We start from the raw sequence: 15340 nt of genomic DNA, 5'->3' as shown, positions 1-15340 counted from the left end.
GTAAGTAAGTAAGTAAATAAGTAACAACTTTATTTACAGAGGGTAACACATAACAGTAAAAAACTGACGAACCAGTGGCCCTCCATCCTAAGTTAAAATTGAAAAATTTCCCGGGGAAGCATGCCCCCGGACCCCCCTAGGAGCTTGCGCCTTCGGCGCTTGTTTTGCAGTAAATCGGTCAACATTTTTCCTAGATCCGCACCTGCTACCGCTCGCATTCTCGACCCCAGATACCGCCATCTTTTCCGAAATAAAAGGTTATTGCTCGTGGCAAGGATAGTTAATCGTCTAAAGCCAGTTGTTTTTTATCGGAGTAAATTTCCGTGTTTCTCTGAGCTGCTAAATATCCTTGTTATGGACCCTATAAATTCATATACACAAAGTACCATGTAACTCACTCAGGACTGAGCCAAGAGAACTTACAGATTGATTATCGCCATAAACAAGGGATTTTCTTTTCTTCTCAGAACTTTCTAAAAAGAACCCATTTTCATGTTTTTGATCGAGTTGAACAATGGAAACAGTCGTGAAAGTTTAAGATAACTGTTGGAACATGAACTCTTTATCTCGTTCTCCAAAAATTCCACTCGCGGATGTTTCTATAAGGCCTTTTCATGAAGGCTATCCTGGAGGTAAAGAACTCGTTTTCTAAAGGACAGATTTTACTTTTGAGCATTGTTTGGACCCTGTTTGGGAACGCCAAAAATAACAGCCGTGACGTGACGCAATGAGCCGTGACTTGTTTCAAAAGAAATGCAAATTAGCGTGACCAGAAAATAAACACACCGGTCAGGGTGACGCAGCAGATCTCCGTTTGCCGTAAGCTGCAGTGTAGTGTGTGGATTAGTTTGTTGAAGAAAATGAGTCATTTTTCCAGTGGATCTCAAAAACCAGCCCGAAAAGGGGACGGTCTTCGTCTGTACAGTATGAGATTCTGTCCATTCGCTGAGGTAATGTTTACGACCGTTTACATGTAGCTAGTTTTTGTGCAAGTTCGCCAACAACCGTAATCACGATGTTAATGGCCTAATATATTTCAGACGACAAATAATTCGTTTGAGACGGCTCCTATGTCCGTAGTTATTTCATGTTGTTTCTCTCAAATCTGGATGCATTGATGAACAATTTGAGACGAAAAATCCTTCTTGAAGGGTCATCCATCTTTATTTGGTATTTCGAGTAAAATGTTGTGTTGGAAATCTACAAATAGCGATATTTTCTTTTCGTTAATTACTAGTGAAAGTCCGAATCAACAAATTTTTAGAAACGGATTTCACTAAAAAAGTTAACGTTAAAAAGCAACGACGTTTCGACCGCTCGACGGTCATTTTCAAGTTGAAAAGGAAAATTATTTTGCATGCGCCCAAATATATACAATCGATTATAAGAATGCTAATGAGACACTGACTAAAACTCTAAAATATTTACATAGAAACAATACAAGAAAATTGCGGCATGAGTAATAAAAACGTTAAGGCGATAGAAACGATTTAAAATATATATATATATATATAACTTCAGAGAAGTTCAGGTCTCACGAGTAATCATCGTTTTAATTATTGCTACAGAACTGTTTCGTATGGTATAAGGACCACACTCATCAGGCAATGTTCAGTCGTTAAAATTGCCTGATGTGTGTGGTCCTTGTACCACACGAAACAGTTCTGTAGCAATAAAACGATGATTACTCGTGAGACCTGAACTTCTCTGAAGTTATATATATATATATATATATATATATATATATATATATATATATATATATATATATATATATATATATATATATTTTTTATTATGTAGGCGAGACTGGCAGATGCTTTGAAACGAGAAAAATAGAACACATGAGGAATGTGGTGTCTTACGCAAGAGGTTCCAACATCGCTAAACACGCTTGGTCTTCAAATCACTCTATTGACTTTAAAAATTCCCAAGTGATTGACAAGGGTTCTTCACGTATTCGCAAGACGTTAGAATCATGGCACACCGCTTCGATAGATCATGCAGATAACAATTCTAGGCCGCTCCCCAATCAATACTCTATTCTTTTAAAAAAGAACAATTAGTTTATTAACACTTATATTTTTCCATTTTAATATATTCTTTTTATAGTTCCACCTATTTTTGTATATATTTGTTGTTGTTATCTTTTCCATTTTTTATCCATCGAAGGCTGTAGTCTGACAGCCGAAAGCTCTGAAAGGTTTAACTTTATATAGCCAGTGAACGTTTTTTTTTATAAATTTTTAATATCTTATGGCATGTTCTAAAATAATCCAGCTTGTATTGTAATTACTAGTTTCTGTGTTTGAATCTGATTAAATCAGAGAGCCCGCCTTGTGCTTGCGGCCAAAGGTATTGAGTATGAGTGCGTGAATATCAACTTGAAGGATAAACCAGAGTGGTTTTTGGAAATAAACCCTCTGGGAAAGGTCCCAACTATTGAGATGCCCGATGGAAAGGTCATTTATGAATCTGCAATCTGCTGTGGTAAGTGGAGTCCGAATTTATTTCTAAGAGATTTTCGTTGCTTACCCCCTCAGTTTAACATGTGGTTGTTAGTGTCCATCTTGAGACTAGTGCTAAGTAGATCACTATTTGTCGTTTTCCAGCATAGCCTGCAACCAGGCTCTCCTGCCGCGAACGACGAAGTCACGAAATACACACAGGCAAGTGGCGAAGCCGCCCGAAGCCCACCACACGTAGTTCGTAAACTCGCTGGCGCGACAAAGCGTGCGCCAGATAGCAGCGCTGAAATGCAAAACCCAAACCTGGAGCCTTCTCGGAGGCTTTCCCAATATTTTCTTTCTTTTTCTCGTAGAATTCCTGGAGGATATGTACCCGGAAAAGGCACCCCTCTTTCCTAACGACAGCTTTTCCAAACACAAGCAGCGATTGCTGGTTGAAGTTTTGGGAAACAAGGTACGTATCGTTTAATCTATTTACGTCAATTGAGGTAATAACTGTTTACAATAATCGCGTGAGTTAGTAATAACAAAGGCGTAACTCGGTCAGAGAATGCAGGTAATAATGCAAGTAACTTTGCGAATAACAACAGGAGCATTTTTTTTTTAAACTGAGTTATTGTTGTTCTAAAACTTTGGAGAAGAAATGCAAACGAAATGAATAAATGAAACTTTCCTCAAAGATACGTTCAGGGCTTTTGAACTAGGCGAAGAAGGCGCTCTAAAGTAGCATCCACACTACGCCGGAGAAATTTGAAAACGCTTCTTTATTTCTACGGTTAGGTCTAAAGTCCACACTAATCCGTCACGAAAACGGAACTTTTCGAAAACCCTCTTCAAACCGGAGAAATTTGATAACGCCGACTTGTCGTTTTCATGTGGACGGAAAACATTTTGAAAACGGAGCTTTTTGACAACGATGTGAAGTGTTCCACAAACGCAAATCCAAAATGACCGGTAATTGTTACATCCTTAAATTCCTCCGGCGTAGTGTTGACGGAAATTCAGAGTGAAATCCGTTTTCAAATTCCTCCAGCGTAGCGTGAACGGGACCTAAACTGAAATGTGTTTTAAATAGTAGGACGACGATGTTATTAGCAAAAAAAATCTTAGTTTTAATTTACCAACGGGGTCAATACGTCCAGGACCTGGGGGAGATTGTACATGATCTGTACTCATTCTAGTTTAGTCCCTGAACTCTCCTTTATTCCCAACCTATTTAGGGGTTGAACCCAGGCGGGCGAAAAGGTAAACTCCGCGACTTCCAAAAAATTTGTTATCGTACCCACACTTACCTGAAACCTTATGCATTTCTCTTGCAGATTATTCCCGCCTTTTATAAATCTCGAACAGGCGGCCCTGAAGAGCAGCAAGAACTAGACAAGCAGCTCACTGAATTTGAAAAAGAGCTAGGAGATAAGAAATTCGTCGGAGGTGAGGTGCCACCAATTTTAAAACAGATGATGCAAATCTAGAGCTTTTGCGTTATGGATGACAATACGCGTACAGACTCTTGGGCTTTTCACTTCAGCAAAATTTGCGTCACAAGATTGGTTATTTCTAGACACGCCTAACATAGCTTAAGAAGAATTACCTCGGGAATAAGGCAATAACTCTCATACTCTTCATCCTCTCTTGACAAAGAAGAATTAGAAATTACCCGACTGAACTCAATTTTAAGTTATTTAAGAAATCTTTTTGTTTTTTATTGTTACCATGCAAGTGAGCTAGGCGCGGTGGCCTAATTAGCTAGCAAGCTGGGAGCGGTCTGGGTGTGAGCTCTGGCAGGGGCCTTTGCGTGATGTTATTGCGCAGTACAGTTTACCCTTACAGTGCCTCTTTCTGATACACCTAGGTGTATAAATGGGTACCGGCAAATTTAATGTTGCAGCAGTCCTGTGATGGGCTAGCATCCAATCCGGGGGGGGGGGGGGAAAGTAGAAATAGCTTCATGCTAGGAAAACCGGAGATAAGCGCCAACCTTACGGGCCACTGGGTTCGAACATAGACTTACCTAGCATGTAAGCGAATACAGAGGTGTCAGAAAGGCGACAGAACTTATCCTAAAGGAAATTCCCTGGGGCAGGGTCGAGAGAGGAACGGAACCAACTGGATAAACCTTTACTGGTATAAAAGGCGTAAGTCCTAGCAATATCTTGTAACGGTCTAATAACCAAATAGATATGGTTGTTTCTTGCCGCAGGTGACAATCCTAGCATGGCAGACTACCTGATGTGGCCGTGGATTGAGCGCCTGTATATGCTGGATGACCTGAGCAAGTTCCCAGTCCTCTCAGCTTGGTGCGCGGCAATGACCAACTTAGCCGCAGTCAAGGAATGTAGCTATCCAGTGGAGTGGCATAAAAAGTTTGTTGAGTTGTACAGGGAGGGAAATCCAGACTCACAGCTTGTCGGCATCGAAGAAAAGGCGTAAACAACAGTCCTCTTACAAGGTCTTTTGCCATTTTCTTTCATTAAGTCTAGATACAGGACATTTGCGTTTTCATTTATCTCTGAAAGCTGACTCAAGTAGGTTGAACTGAAAAGTAATGTAGTTTTTAGTCTAAGAGCTCGTAGATCATTGAAATCTGTTATAAAAACAATAGTCATGCGAGGATAGCTCTTGGCTTTTGTAACTGGTTATTCTCTGTATTTACGTAATTTTACTGAATAAAAGAAATACCGTCAGCACAGTCTTTGTCAGTTTTTGATGTCAAGTTAACGTTTCGCCATGGAATTTCATTTTCGGGGAAGAGAAATAATCTAAAAACAATTCTTCAGATACAAGAAGGCGTTAGAGCAACTGCTTTTGCTGAGCTATCTGCAGTGTAATTTTGGTCATTTCCTTCTTGACTGACTGCCTTCGGGGTCAACTTTTGTCGCGCTTCTTCGCGACTGTATAGTATGAACGAGAGTTGATATCCCATATAGGTCTTAGTCCTAAGGTAACCTCTCTCACACTTTTTTATCCATTACATTTTCCTTTTTTTTTACATCACTCCCGCCCTCAAATCCTGTGAAATAGCCAATCTTGTGACGTGAAATTGACTTACACGGACAGCCCAGGAGGATCTCACTCATCAATTTTTCATCGCCCATGAAAACATTCACATAGCGTAATATAATCTGCCAGAGGACTAGATTACACATCATCTTGTTGCCGGCCTAAAAGAGAACATGTTTTGATCGTATTACACACAATCCAAGTTTCATTTTCGTAGCTTCAATGCTACGTAAAATTACCCTTTTTCCTCACCCCGCCTCCCCCTCGTCCCGTAAGTCGGGAACACAGTTAAGGTCACTTCAAACCTTCGCGGGTGTCCCCCAGAAAAAAAAATTCGTACGCGCGCTGTTTTGAAGGAAACCTGCACAAACTTATATCAATAGAAAGGTTATGAAATGTAGAATTCGATAAAGTTATGTTCTTTTTGGCCGACTGCTTTCCTAAGGCGGCAGAAGTCGTTAACGCCAATACGACCGACTGAAATCCCGGCAAATTAATCAGGTATCAAATGCGATCGTTGATGCAAAACAACTGTGCAGTGTTAATCACAAAGCATCAATCTCTGAAAGCGTGTCAGCATTTTCTTTCATTTCTATTGGTTATCATTTTATACATCTGTCAAGTTCCATTTATTATGACTTTTCGTGCCCAGCTGCTGTTTGTTGAAATTTTTCAACCTCGTTCCAAGGCTCTCTTTCCTCTGTCTCCCTTATAAGATATTTCTTTTAACGTATGTTATATTAGCTTTGATCCAAATTCCTCAGAGTCTATCATAGTTTGTGACAAGGCTATAAATGTGTTTTAGAGAGATGTGACGCAGATGCGGAGATGCGCGCCGTGATATAAGCCTCGCGCCGCGCTCAAAACACGCGGGTTTGACTTCAGAAAAACAAGTACTAGGAAAAATAGAAGTTACGGATAGAAAAAGAAATCCCGGTTATAAAAAGACAAAATGCGGTCGTGGAAAAAAAAAAAGACGCTAGAGATAAGAAATAAAAAAAAATAACACACAAAAAAAGAGAGTCGATTTCCCTCACGCTACCAGGCCACAGCAGCAATGTCGATACAAATATCAATTACTAATTTACCTTCGTTCAATTTAGCTCGGTGTAGATGGCGTGATTGTTACAATGAAGAATGCGTACACAAGTAAAAGGTGTTTTTGAGATGTATTGAAACAATATCAATTATCCAGGAAGTGCCACTGACTTGAAGAGCGTCAATGATTTACAACGAAAAAACAATCGTTCAGTTTTAATCTAAATAAGCTATTCAGTAGTTCTAAGAATTGATCATAGCACAACAAGTGAAGGAGAAAATGTATTTACATCGAAGTTAATCAAGAATTAATTCATCTCTCTATGTTATTGTCGATACAGTAAAGGCGGAAGCTTCAACTTGAACATAATGTTTCTATTAAAATTATTCACAATTGGACACATGCAAATTTATACGAACGAGTTGTTTTGTTTTACACTGTGTTATGTTAATGTACGGCCACTACCGAATGATCAGCATGGCCTCCATAGCCGGTACATCCTCGATTACTCCAGCTTTCTTGCTGTTTCTATTTCTGGGACAGTCTGTTTGTACAAATGACGACCCGTCTTTATATCCTGGTCATCTGGAACCACTCGGTGCAAGACACAACAAGAGTTCTGTGAAAACACTATACGCTTTCCCGAAACCAAGAAAGTTCTTTCAAAATTTCGTCTCCGCGAGTTTTCCCCTCTTGATCAAAGGCGGAGCGAAATTATCGTCGGCATTCACTCAATGGACCGACGAGTATTTCGTGTCTGTTCCCGAATCGGATAACTTTTTAATCGACGTTGAGAATGGAAAGAAAGAGAATCGAACTAAAGGCGATTTACAACGGATGTCTTTTAAACAGTTCGTCGAGAGTTACAGAGACCAAGACGTGTATATGGTGAACGGAGTGCCCAAATTTATCCAGTAAGTAAAAATACAAAATTTCTGTTCATTATTGATATTGCCTTCAGAAAATATTTATTTTGTTGTGATTTGAGAAGTTGCAGTTGTTCATTTTGTTCTTATAATCCATGCAGAGATTCAGTTCCGCTTTATTGTTATTCAATCAGCGTTGCCACCATTTTTGCACCTGCCTTCAAAACACGTTAATTGCTCATGCAAATCAATTGTTAACCATCCGGTGATAAAATTCCAATGATTGTAACCAGCTACCTAAGAAGTAGGTACTTATGAAGGTCATCTACAATCCTAGCTTGCACACAATACAATTTTTTTGAGTGGTATATTTACAGTTAATTAATTTGCCAGAAAATCTCCATGCACTCGGTTGGTGTAACGTAGTACAGCCCAAAGCCATATGCTCCTGTATCATATATTTTATTTTACTTGCTTTGTGCTTTACTGTTCGTTTGACTCGCAGGTCATTGCCAGGTTATTCTCTGTAGTCTCTTTTTATCAACAAAGATGCTTGGCTTTCTTTTCTTGTAGTGAGTTGTAGGTTTCTGCTTAATTTTTCCAATCGCAAAATCTTTCTTTCTTCATTGTCTCTTATTGTGTGTTTTCGGAGAGTTACATGTGTAAGTATAAATTACTTCATGTTAGAACTCTGTTAAGCTATCAATCTACATCTCTTATTGCGACGTGAGCAATCAGATACCTGAAGGGTATTGGCTACGTGTAAGGATATTGCATAGCCGACTGTGCCAATTCAGAGAAAGACGCAGCGAAAGTCGTTTAAAACGAAACAGCAATCAGCTTTTCAAATAAGGGCCGGTATGTTCGGAATTTGAGTATTCTGGTCTGGTCGGATTTTTGGGGCAAGTTCTATTCTTATTAATTCGATTCATCTCTTTAAAAATCAGGGTTTGGTCTGAGATCGCATAGTATATTTTAGTCTCAAATAGTGCAAGGATTTCATGTTTTGCAAGGATTTAATGTTTTTCACGCACCACATATCCCGCCCACAGCGACTTCCACACTAATTAATGGTAACTCTAACTCGTATAGAAGTAGCCGGGCTCGGCTCCTTGGACTTGATATACTCTACAGTTTTAATTTTTCGGTTTGAGTAACTTCTATTTCACAAAGTATTAAAAAATCTTATCTGACATTTTTACACACGTTCAGTTGCGAGTAGGTCTTTATTTCTTGCTGCGAGACGACGGGCCAACTCTCTTGTAGCCAGCAACCCAAAGAACTGCCAATAGAACTTGATCGCAGGCTATTCACTAGATTGTTCAGCGCAATGGCTAAGTTGATTTGACTGACCAGCAGACTCTGGACAAAGACGTGTATAATTTTGAGAACTTTCCGAATCACTTGTAAACGTTACTGTCCACTTCCGCCACATGCTTCAACCTCGATCCCAGGCTTTCTCTCCTCTGTCCTCACATGTGACGTCATTCTATCTGCATAATGCTCAGAAACGAGTAAAGATTTCATGCAGAAAGTTTATAATTTGGGATATGCTTGCATGTGGACTTGATACGTACCATGGGAAGAAATTCTCTTGTATGCCATATCTTCGTATATTTCCAACTTGCATTGATTCCAATAGCAGAATTCTCGCAAGACGAGTTACCTTCGACGAATTTTGACCTGCACCCGGGCCATTTACAACCTCTGGGATCACAAAACGTAAAACATTCACTTGAAGTGATTAATGACTTTTTAACTCCTGTGGAATTCTTCAAAACTTACGCAGCCCCTGTTAAGCCTGTGTTGATACGAGGTGGAGCTAAAGTCTCACCAGCTTTTACTAGGTGGACTGATGAATACTTCTTGTCTGTGCCCGAGTCAAACGATTTCAATATTACTGCGGAACAACGAAAAAAGGAGATTCGAACATTTCCTGCTATTGACATAAGCTTCAAGGAGTTTGTGACGACTTATGAACAGGAGGATATCTACATGGTGAACGGTGTTCCTCCGTTCCTTCAGTAAGTAGAATTTGCTTCTCGAGAAGGTTCCCCTCATAGTTGCCAATTAACAGTGCCATCCTCTGGGCTGAAAGAAGCGAAGAGGATGTGAAGTGGGTTGGAATTTACACCTTTTAAGACCTATAAGAAGGCCATTTATTTTGCGTGGTGAAATTAATTTTTTTATTATATGGCTAGTTTAGTGAGAGAGCAAGATGAACTGACCAAATCCTGTGCTGTGATTGGCTACCCAAGCAGGCGAGATGGCGCTGTGTCCTGTTAGAAAAATCTCCCTGAAAGCCATAAAGCTTGTTCAGTCAAGATGGCTTGATATTGGCCTTGTTCTTTTTTTGCGAGTTTATGGACCTCAACTCTGTCTCGGTCCATAAAATCGCAAAAAAAAAAAAAAAAAAAAACAATTAGGCCAATATCCAGCCATCTTGACTTCACACTTGGTGAATAACCCATACATCTTGCCTGCTCAAGACTACCCACTGTGCGCTGCAGGAAAACAGTGCCCTTTTTTCATAAAAGCTTTTTAAAATAGATCCTTTATTGACCAGGCTTGTTCAGTCAAGATGGCTGGATATTGGCCTTGTTCTTTTTGGGTGTTTATGGGCATTAACTCCGTTTTGGTCCATAAATGTGCAAAAGAAAAAAAAAAAAGAACTTGGCCAATATCCAGCCATCTTGACCCTACGCTTGGTCGACAACCCATACATATATGTGGCGTAAATGTCAATGTGAAGGAATGGAGAATGCATGATGTATATATGAAGTTTTCTCTAACCACCTATGAGAGTTACAACTACATGAACAGTAATAAGAGAGAATCTATTTCCCAAATTTTTTTCCCCAAAATCCTTTTTTTTTATTGGTTGTGTCATCCTATAATTGGTTTGAAAAGAGTAAAATAAACAAATTTTTGATTTGAAGAATGACTACCAGTAAGTTTTCTATTTGTTAAAAAGCCATAGCAAAAAGTTTTAGTGGCCTCATTAAACCGCACGGGACAAAAATCAACATCATTATTGAACTGACTACGAAGAATTTGTGATGGTTTTTCTGGGAACACAGTCATACGGTCTCTTAACCTCAATTTTTCAGTCCAGCTACAGTGAATGCAGTTTTTCCACCTTCTTGCTTTTATATGTCTGAGATTTCAGGTCTAAAATTTTGTGTGGCCCAAGTAAAGGAGAACATGAAAAATGATAGGGCTTGATGTGTAATGTCATATGAGAATGTTATAAGTTGGTGCTAAATAGCAAGCTGTCTGTGCCAGCTGCCAAAAGGGTGTTGGGCGTTATATATCTTTTCACGAGTCTTCAAACGAGGTTGGCATCTAATCATGCCTTATGGGGCTCTGAATAATAGCCCTGCACCGCATGGGCAGTAAAATAAACCAGCAATATGTTAACTTCAAGGTGAACATGATTTCACTGGCTACAATTTCCTTGAAACTGATAACAATTAAGTAGAAAATTGATATGTTACTCAGCTGCCAATTTACGACAAAACATCTACAGAAGATAAGTATCCCACTTTAAGTCACCCAGCTGAATCCTGATTTCTTGGTATGATCTACCCAGGAATAGTTTAAATTAGTTTAAATTAGTTCAAAATAGAGCAGTATGCATTTCCTGGTGCAGGTGTAACAGATGTTGTCAATTTTCCTGAACAAATAACAGTGACAGCTTCCATAGCTGTAACAATAACTAGTTAATAACAAAAGAAGTTGATACGTACCTAGTGACTAGTTAAAAATGCAGATTTCCTTGACCTGTCTGTGTAGACATCCTGTTGTGACATTTTTTTTTTTTTAAATATAGCTTTGTATTATTATTTACTGAATTAAAGATGGTGGGGCCTTTTCCTCTCGTGACACAACCCAGTGCAACAAAAGGAAGCTGTGGTATTGTAACCTCCTCCTTTTGGGTTATTAAAAAAAACATCCTGTTGTGACATGGTGCACAACAACATAATTTTCCCTTTGCAAACAAGTGATATCTTCTTACAGCTACTAACCCTGGAAAGAATATATTAGCTAAATAACGATAATTTAATGACAACAATAGCATTGTTAACTGCTGCAGCTGTGGTGTGTCAGCTGGTGTAACTCTGTCAGTGACTAATTTTGAACCATTCTAACTGGTTGCCATATGCCTGGTGCAATAAATAAATATTGTCTTAAAATCATGCTGGCTGTGGGAATAAAGCTCTGTCAATGGCAGTATCCAGGATTGAGCAGTTTTCTTTTAAACTTTTATCACCTGTTTACTTTAAAAATTTATTTACATATCCAAGACATATTTAGATGTCTTTAATTCATGGCAAGTTAGATTTGCTCCTTTTTTAGCCCTTGTTTCACATGGATAGTACTGCAAATAGTAATAATGCCCGCACTGCCACTGGGATTATTGTCCTAGCATTATTCAATGATGTATATGTTTTTGTGAATTTTTATTTTTAACTATGTGTTTAATAAAGAGTGTGTTGCATCCTTATAATTTTTTTTGGTTGGACAATTATTTAATAATCTTATTTTGTAAACTAAAATCTATATGTGTTTAACTTTACCGACAGACTCTTTTAATTAAGATTTAGTCTCCTTAAAAATCTAATTTGACACCTGATGTACCCATAATTATCCAATTTAATATACTGTAGTACCAAATGTACCAACCAAAGTTGAAAACAAATACTAGGTTTTATAACTTACACTAGTTTAAGTCTGCAAGTCTGTATGGTCACTGAACAGTGCAAATTATTCAAACAGAAAAACAACTCAAAACTGCAAGTGAATCATATTTTCAGTCTGCGGCTAAACCTGACCACTCGGCCCTTTGAAACTAGAATTATTCAAAGTTTTTTGTACTGCTGTAACTAGTTTTGTCTCTGGATTTCTGAGAATATAATTCTCCTCATAATATCAACTTTCCAGTTCTAAGGTATTTAGGTAAGGTAACGTTGTGAAATCCCTCAGTGCTCAGATTCAAAGAGGACTTTAGAGGATATGACGTTTGGGATCCTTGCTTCATTAAATGCCAAGAGTTTGGAAACCTATTAGTGTTTCATACACAATTTGATCAGGAGAAAGTTGCATACTATAACTGGACATTTTTATTTAAAAAAGAAACATTTCAAACTAACCCCCCCCCCCCCCCCCAAAAAAAAATAAATGAATAAATAAATAAATAAACAGTAACTATATCATATGTTAATGTCAAAATGAATTTTTAAATTATTGATATATATTTATTATTTCTCGAGGGGTGTACATTGAATAGATATGACATGATTTTGATGTTACTTTTAATGTCAACTGAATCTGGTTCCACTTGATTTATTGTGTGCTTGAGGCTTGTCATAGATCTACATGTAAAAGTAATAAATAGTTCTTGAAAAGCTATAGATCACCTACATGCACTGTGACATTTTCTGAACAAAATGAGTTTATTAATACAATATGTTGAATATGGTGTGTGAAGAAAAAGAAAATTATTGTCTTTGTATTCTCATTCTCACTGTTGTCTTTTACTTTATAATCTCAGGAAGGATGTGATGCTGCCACCTCCACTTTTGTGTCAAGACATTGTGAAAGACATGTTAGTTGACACGGTTAGTCAATAGTGAAAAATTATTCCTTAGTCTAAAATGATCCTACTGTGAACCAGTGAACCTGGATGATTTATCCCTTTACATGTAATTCAAGAGTACCTTACACTATTTTCTGTACAAAATCTTACCGTGTTTGATGTTTGCCTCAATTTCTGTTTTATTTACATATCTATTCATTCATTTTTTTATCGTTATTTTAAAAACAATTAAAAACAATGTAAAAAATTAATTAGTTTTTGATCAATAACTAAATAAATTTGTATTTATTTCTGTAATTGTGTATTTTTAGATATTGAAATATTTATTTGTAGAATCATTGATGTTATTGTCCAGAAGACTGTTGTAAGATGTGTTTGTAGCATTCTTCTTTCAAACTAACCTATAATTTTATTTGTGTGTTTATTTGCTTATTGCTGATTAGGTCATGTGGTTTAGCAGTGGTGGTACCAAGTCAGTCTTGCATAATGACGATGTTGACAACATCAATTGTTTGTTCAGTGGAACCAAGGAACTTTTATTTATAGATTACAAAAAATACAAAGGCAAGGTGTGTTACATCTAAACTAGAAATTAAAGCATAAATTGAGAGACAAGTCACTATTTCAAAAAGTACATGCACCTACCACTGAATTACCCAAGCTATAGTGTAATTCTTGTTCAGCATATGTGTACATTTTATGGGATTGTGTATGCTAGCTAATTCAGAACTTCATTTCCCCCTCCCCCTCCCTGATTTTGTCAGGTTGCTCTTACAGTGTGATGGTTTAATCCCTTTGTACTCCTGGGAGAAGGGTGCTGTACTGGCTTGATTAGATGTCATTATTTCATTTTATTTATTGACAGCAAGTTTCTGTTTCCTTTAAAACCTATCCATTAGACTAGAGGTACCATGATTTGGAATGGTTCAGCTGAGAAAAGTTGAAATGAAATAGCCTGTGTACTGTAGTGAAGCACAATTTTCAACCCCTAAGAGGCTCTGTTGGGGTAAAATTCCAACATGTGACATGGTGTTGAAATGGCAGCGTGGAGGCTAATAAGATGATGACAAGCAGACTTAACAGCATTCCTTGTGCTGTTGTGTTGTCAGTGCCAAAACTAGAGTTCCCCCACCAAACTAGGGTCTAACATACTACCATAATGCGACAACATGGTTTACTACTCACACTAGCTAACAAATGTTGTTTTCAGCAGTATGATTAATGGTTCTGTTTATTTATATAGGTACCAATTGATTTCCCTTCTGGTGGATACTCTGGAGTAGATGTCGATCGGTATGATGACACAGTTTTTTATTTGTAGTTTGTATTTAACAGGCAAAATGTGAGCTCCATTACCAACTTCAGCGCTTCTTGAGTGACTAAAATGTTAAGTTTTTTTCATATTTCAGAGTTGATTTCGTCAAGTATCCCAGTTTGAAAGATGTAGAGTACTTTAATGTGACCATGGAACCTGGAGATTGTCTTTTCATTCCTTACAAGTGGTGAGTTTTTCCAAACTCTATTTCGTGCTTTTCTGTTAAGTGCACTATAAAGAGATGCTTTCAAGGAAATGTCAGGGGCGTTTTCCATTTAGTCAAATATTCCAGAAGGTTTGGAGTTAAGTGGCTAACACTGTGTTTGTTCACCCAAGTGGAAAATGTATACAAACTTTAGGACTTCCTTCCTAGAAATTGCATTTTTTTCCCCCTAAATCGTCCATTAGGGCAAACCAAAAAATCATAAACTTACCATTCGCCTCAAGCCGAGATTTTCAGAATTCTTGACTAGATGGAAAGCGCCCCAGGGCTCATTTTTCAATCAACAATGAAAAAGATGATTTATAGCTGAAAATTGGTCTGGATTAGAAGTAACCGGTTTGCTAACTATGTGAGACTCAAAACGATAACAAAACCTTTTTCAACCCCTTCTTGAATGGGTGATAGACTAGAACGCATTCATACTGCTTTGCCTCATCAGGTATCATCAAGTGCGGTCGTATGATCGAAACATTGCTGTGAACGTCTGGTGGAAGCACCAAGCTGACTTCATTCCGACTGACTGTGATATGGAACCTAACCAGACCTTAGACAAGTTTAAGTTCGCTGCTCTCGAAAAAGAAGATTCAAGTGATGAAGAACCAGAAGATTTGATGTAAGTCATGTGTTTTTTTTTTTCAAAAATAAATGTTAATTCCCATTCCACTTGCTGTGAATGCCATACAATTCTCACAATGTGTTAGTTCAGAGAATTTGACAGAACATGGAGACAAATTCGTGTTAATCTCATTTTTCTTTGTCAAGATAACACATCTCAGCCCTAATTTGCCAGTCAGGTGAAAATGTGAAGCAAGAGCCAAAAACATCGACGA

At 38.0% G+C, this 15340-nt stretch overlaps 2 protein-coding genes across 3 annotated transcripts in view; both read left to right on the top strand.

Annotated features, from left to right (window-relative positions):
• The first annotated feature begins 783 nt into the window (after positions 1 to 783).
• Positions 784 to 5157, top strand: LOC110067772 (glutathione S-transferase omega-1-like). Its single transcript, XM_020775099.2, has 5 exons — positions 784 to 950; positions 2328 to 2490; positions 2822 to 2922; positions 3788 to 3899; positions 4669 to 5157. The coding sequence occupies exons 1-5, from the start codon at positions 861 to 863 to the stop codon at positions 4896 to 4898; spliced, it is 696 nt and encodes a 231-aa protein (XP_020630758.1). The 5' UTR covers positions 784 to 860; the 3' UTR covers positions 4899 to 5157.
• A 1779-nt stretch (positions 5158 to 6936) lies between these two features.
• Positions 6937 to 15340, top strand: part of LOC110067770 (tRNA wybutosine-synthesizing protein 5-like) — a 12666-nt gene continuing 4262 nt past the window's right edge. The window contains exons 1-6 of one of the 2 annotated variants that reach the window (XM_020775095.2): positions 6937 to 7421; positions 12928 to 12994; positions 13416 to 13541; positions 14216 to 14265; positions 14382 to 14474; positions 14950 to 15123. In XM_020775095.2, the coding sequence (XP_020630754.2) occupies positions 6952 to 7421; positions 12928 to 12994; positions 13416 to 13541; positions 14216 to 14265; positions 14382 to 14474; positions 14950 to 15123 (980 nt within the window). In that variant the 5' untranslated portion in view covers positions 6937 to 6951. Of the gene's footprint in view, positions 7422 to 8855; positions 9398 to 12927; positions 12995 to 13415; positions 13542 to 14215; positions 14266 to 14381; positions 14475 to 14949; positions 15124 to 15340 lie in introns of those variants that run through there. The other variant, XM_020775096.2, reaches the window with a different exon arrangement.

Source organism: Orbicella faveolata, unplaced genomic scaffold, assembly GCF_042242905.1.
Source record: "Orbicella faveolata isolate gen_17 unplaced genomic scaffold, um_ofav_v1 contig_12, whole genome shotgun sequence".
NCBI classification, from domain to species: Eukaryota; Metazoa; Cnidaria; class Anthozoa; order Scleractinia; family Merulinidae; genus Orbicella; species Orbicella faveolata.
Note: the sequence above shows the minus strand (reverse complement) of the source record. Positions and strands in the feature narration are given on the sequence as shown.

Bases quoted from the DNA above. Each gene is read 5' to 3' on its own strand.
- LOC110067772 (XM_020775099.2), top strand. From the start codon at position 861: ATGAGTCATTTTTCCAGTGGATCTCAAAAACCAGCCCGAAAAGGGGAC. The intron at 2,491-2,821 runs GTAAGTGGAGTC...TTTTTCTCGTAG, and splicing joins TGAATCTGCAATCTGCTGTG to AATTCCTGGAGGATATGTAC. The intron at 3,900-4,668 runs GTGAGGTGCCAC...TTCTTGCCGCAG, and splicing joins AGATAAGAAATTCGTCGGAG to GTGACAATCCTAGCATGGCA.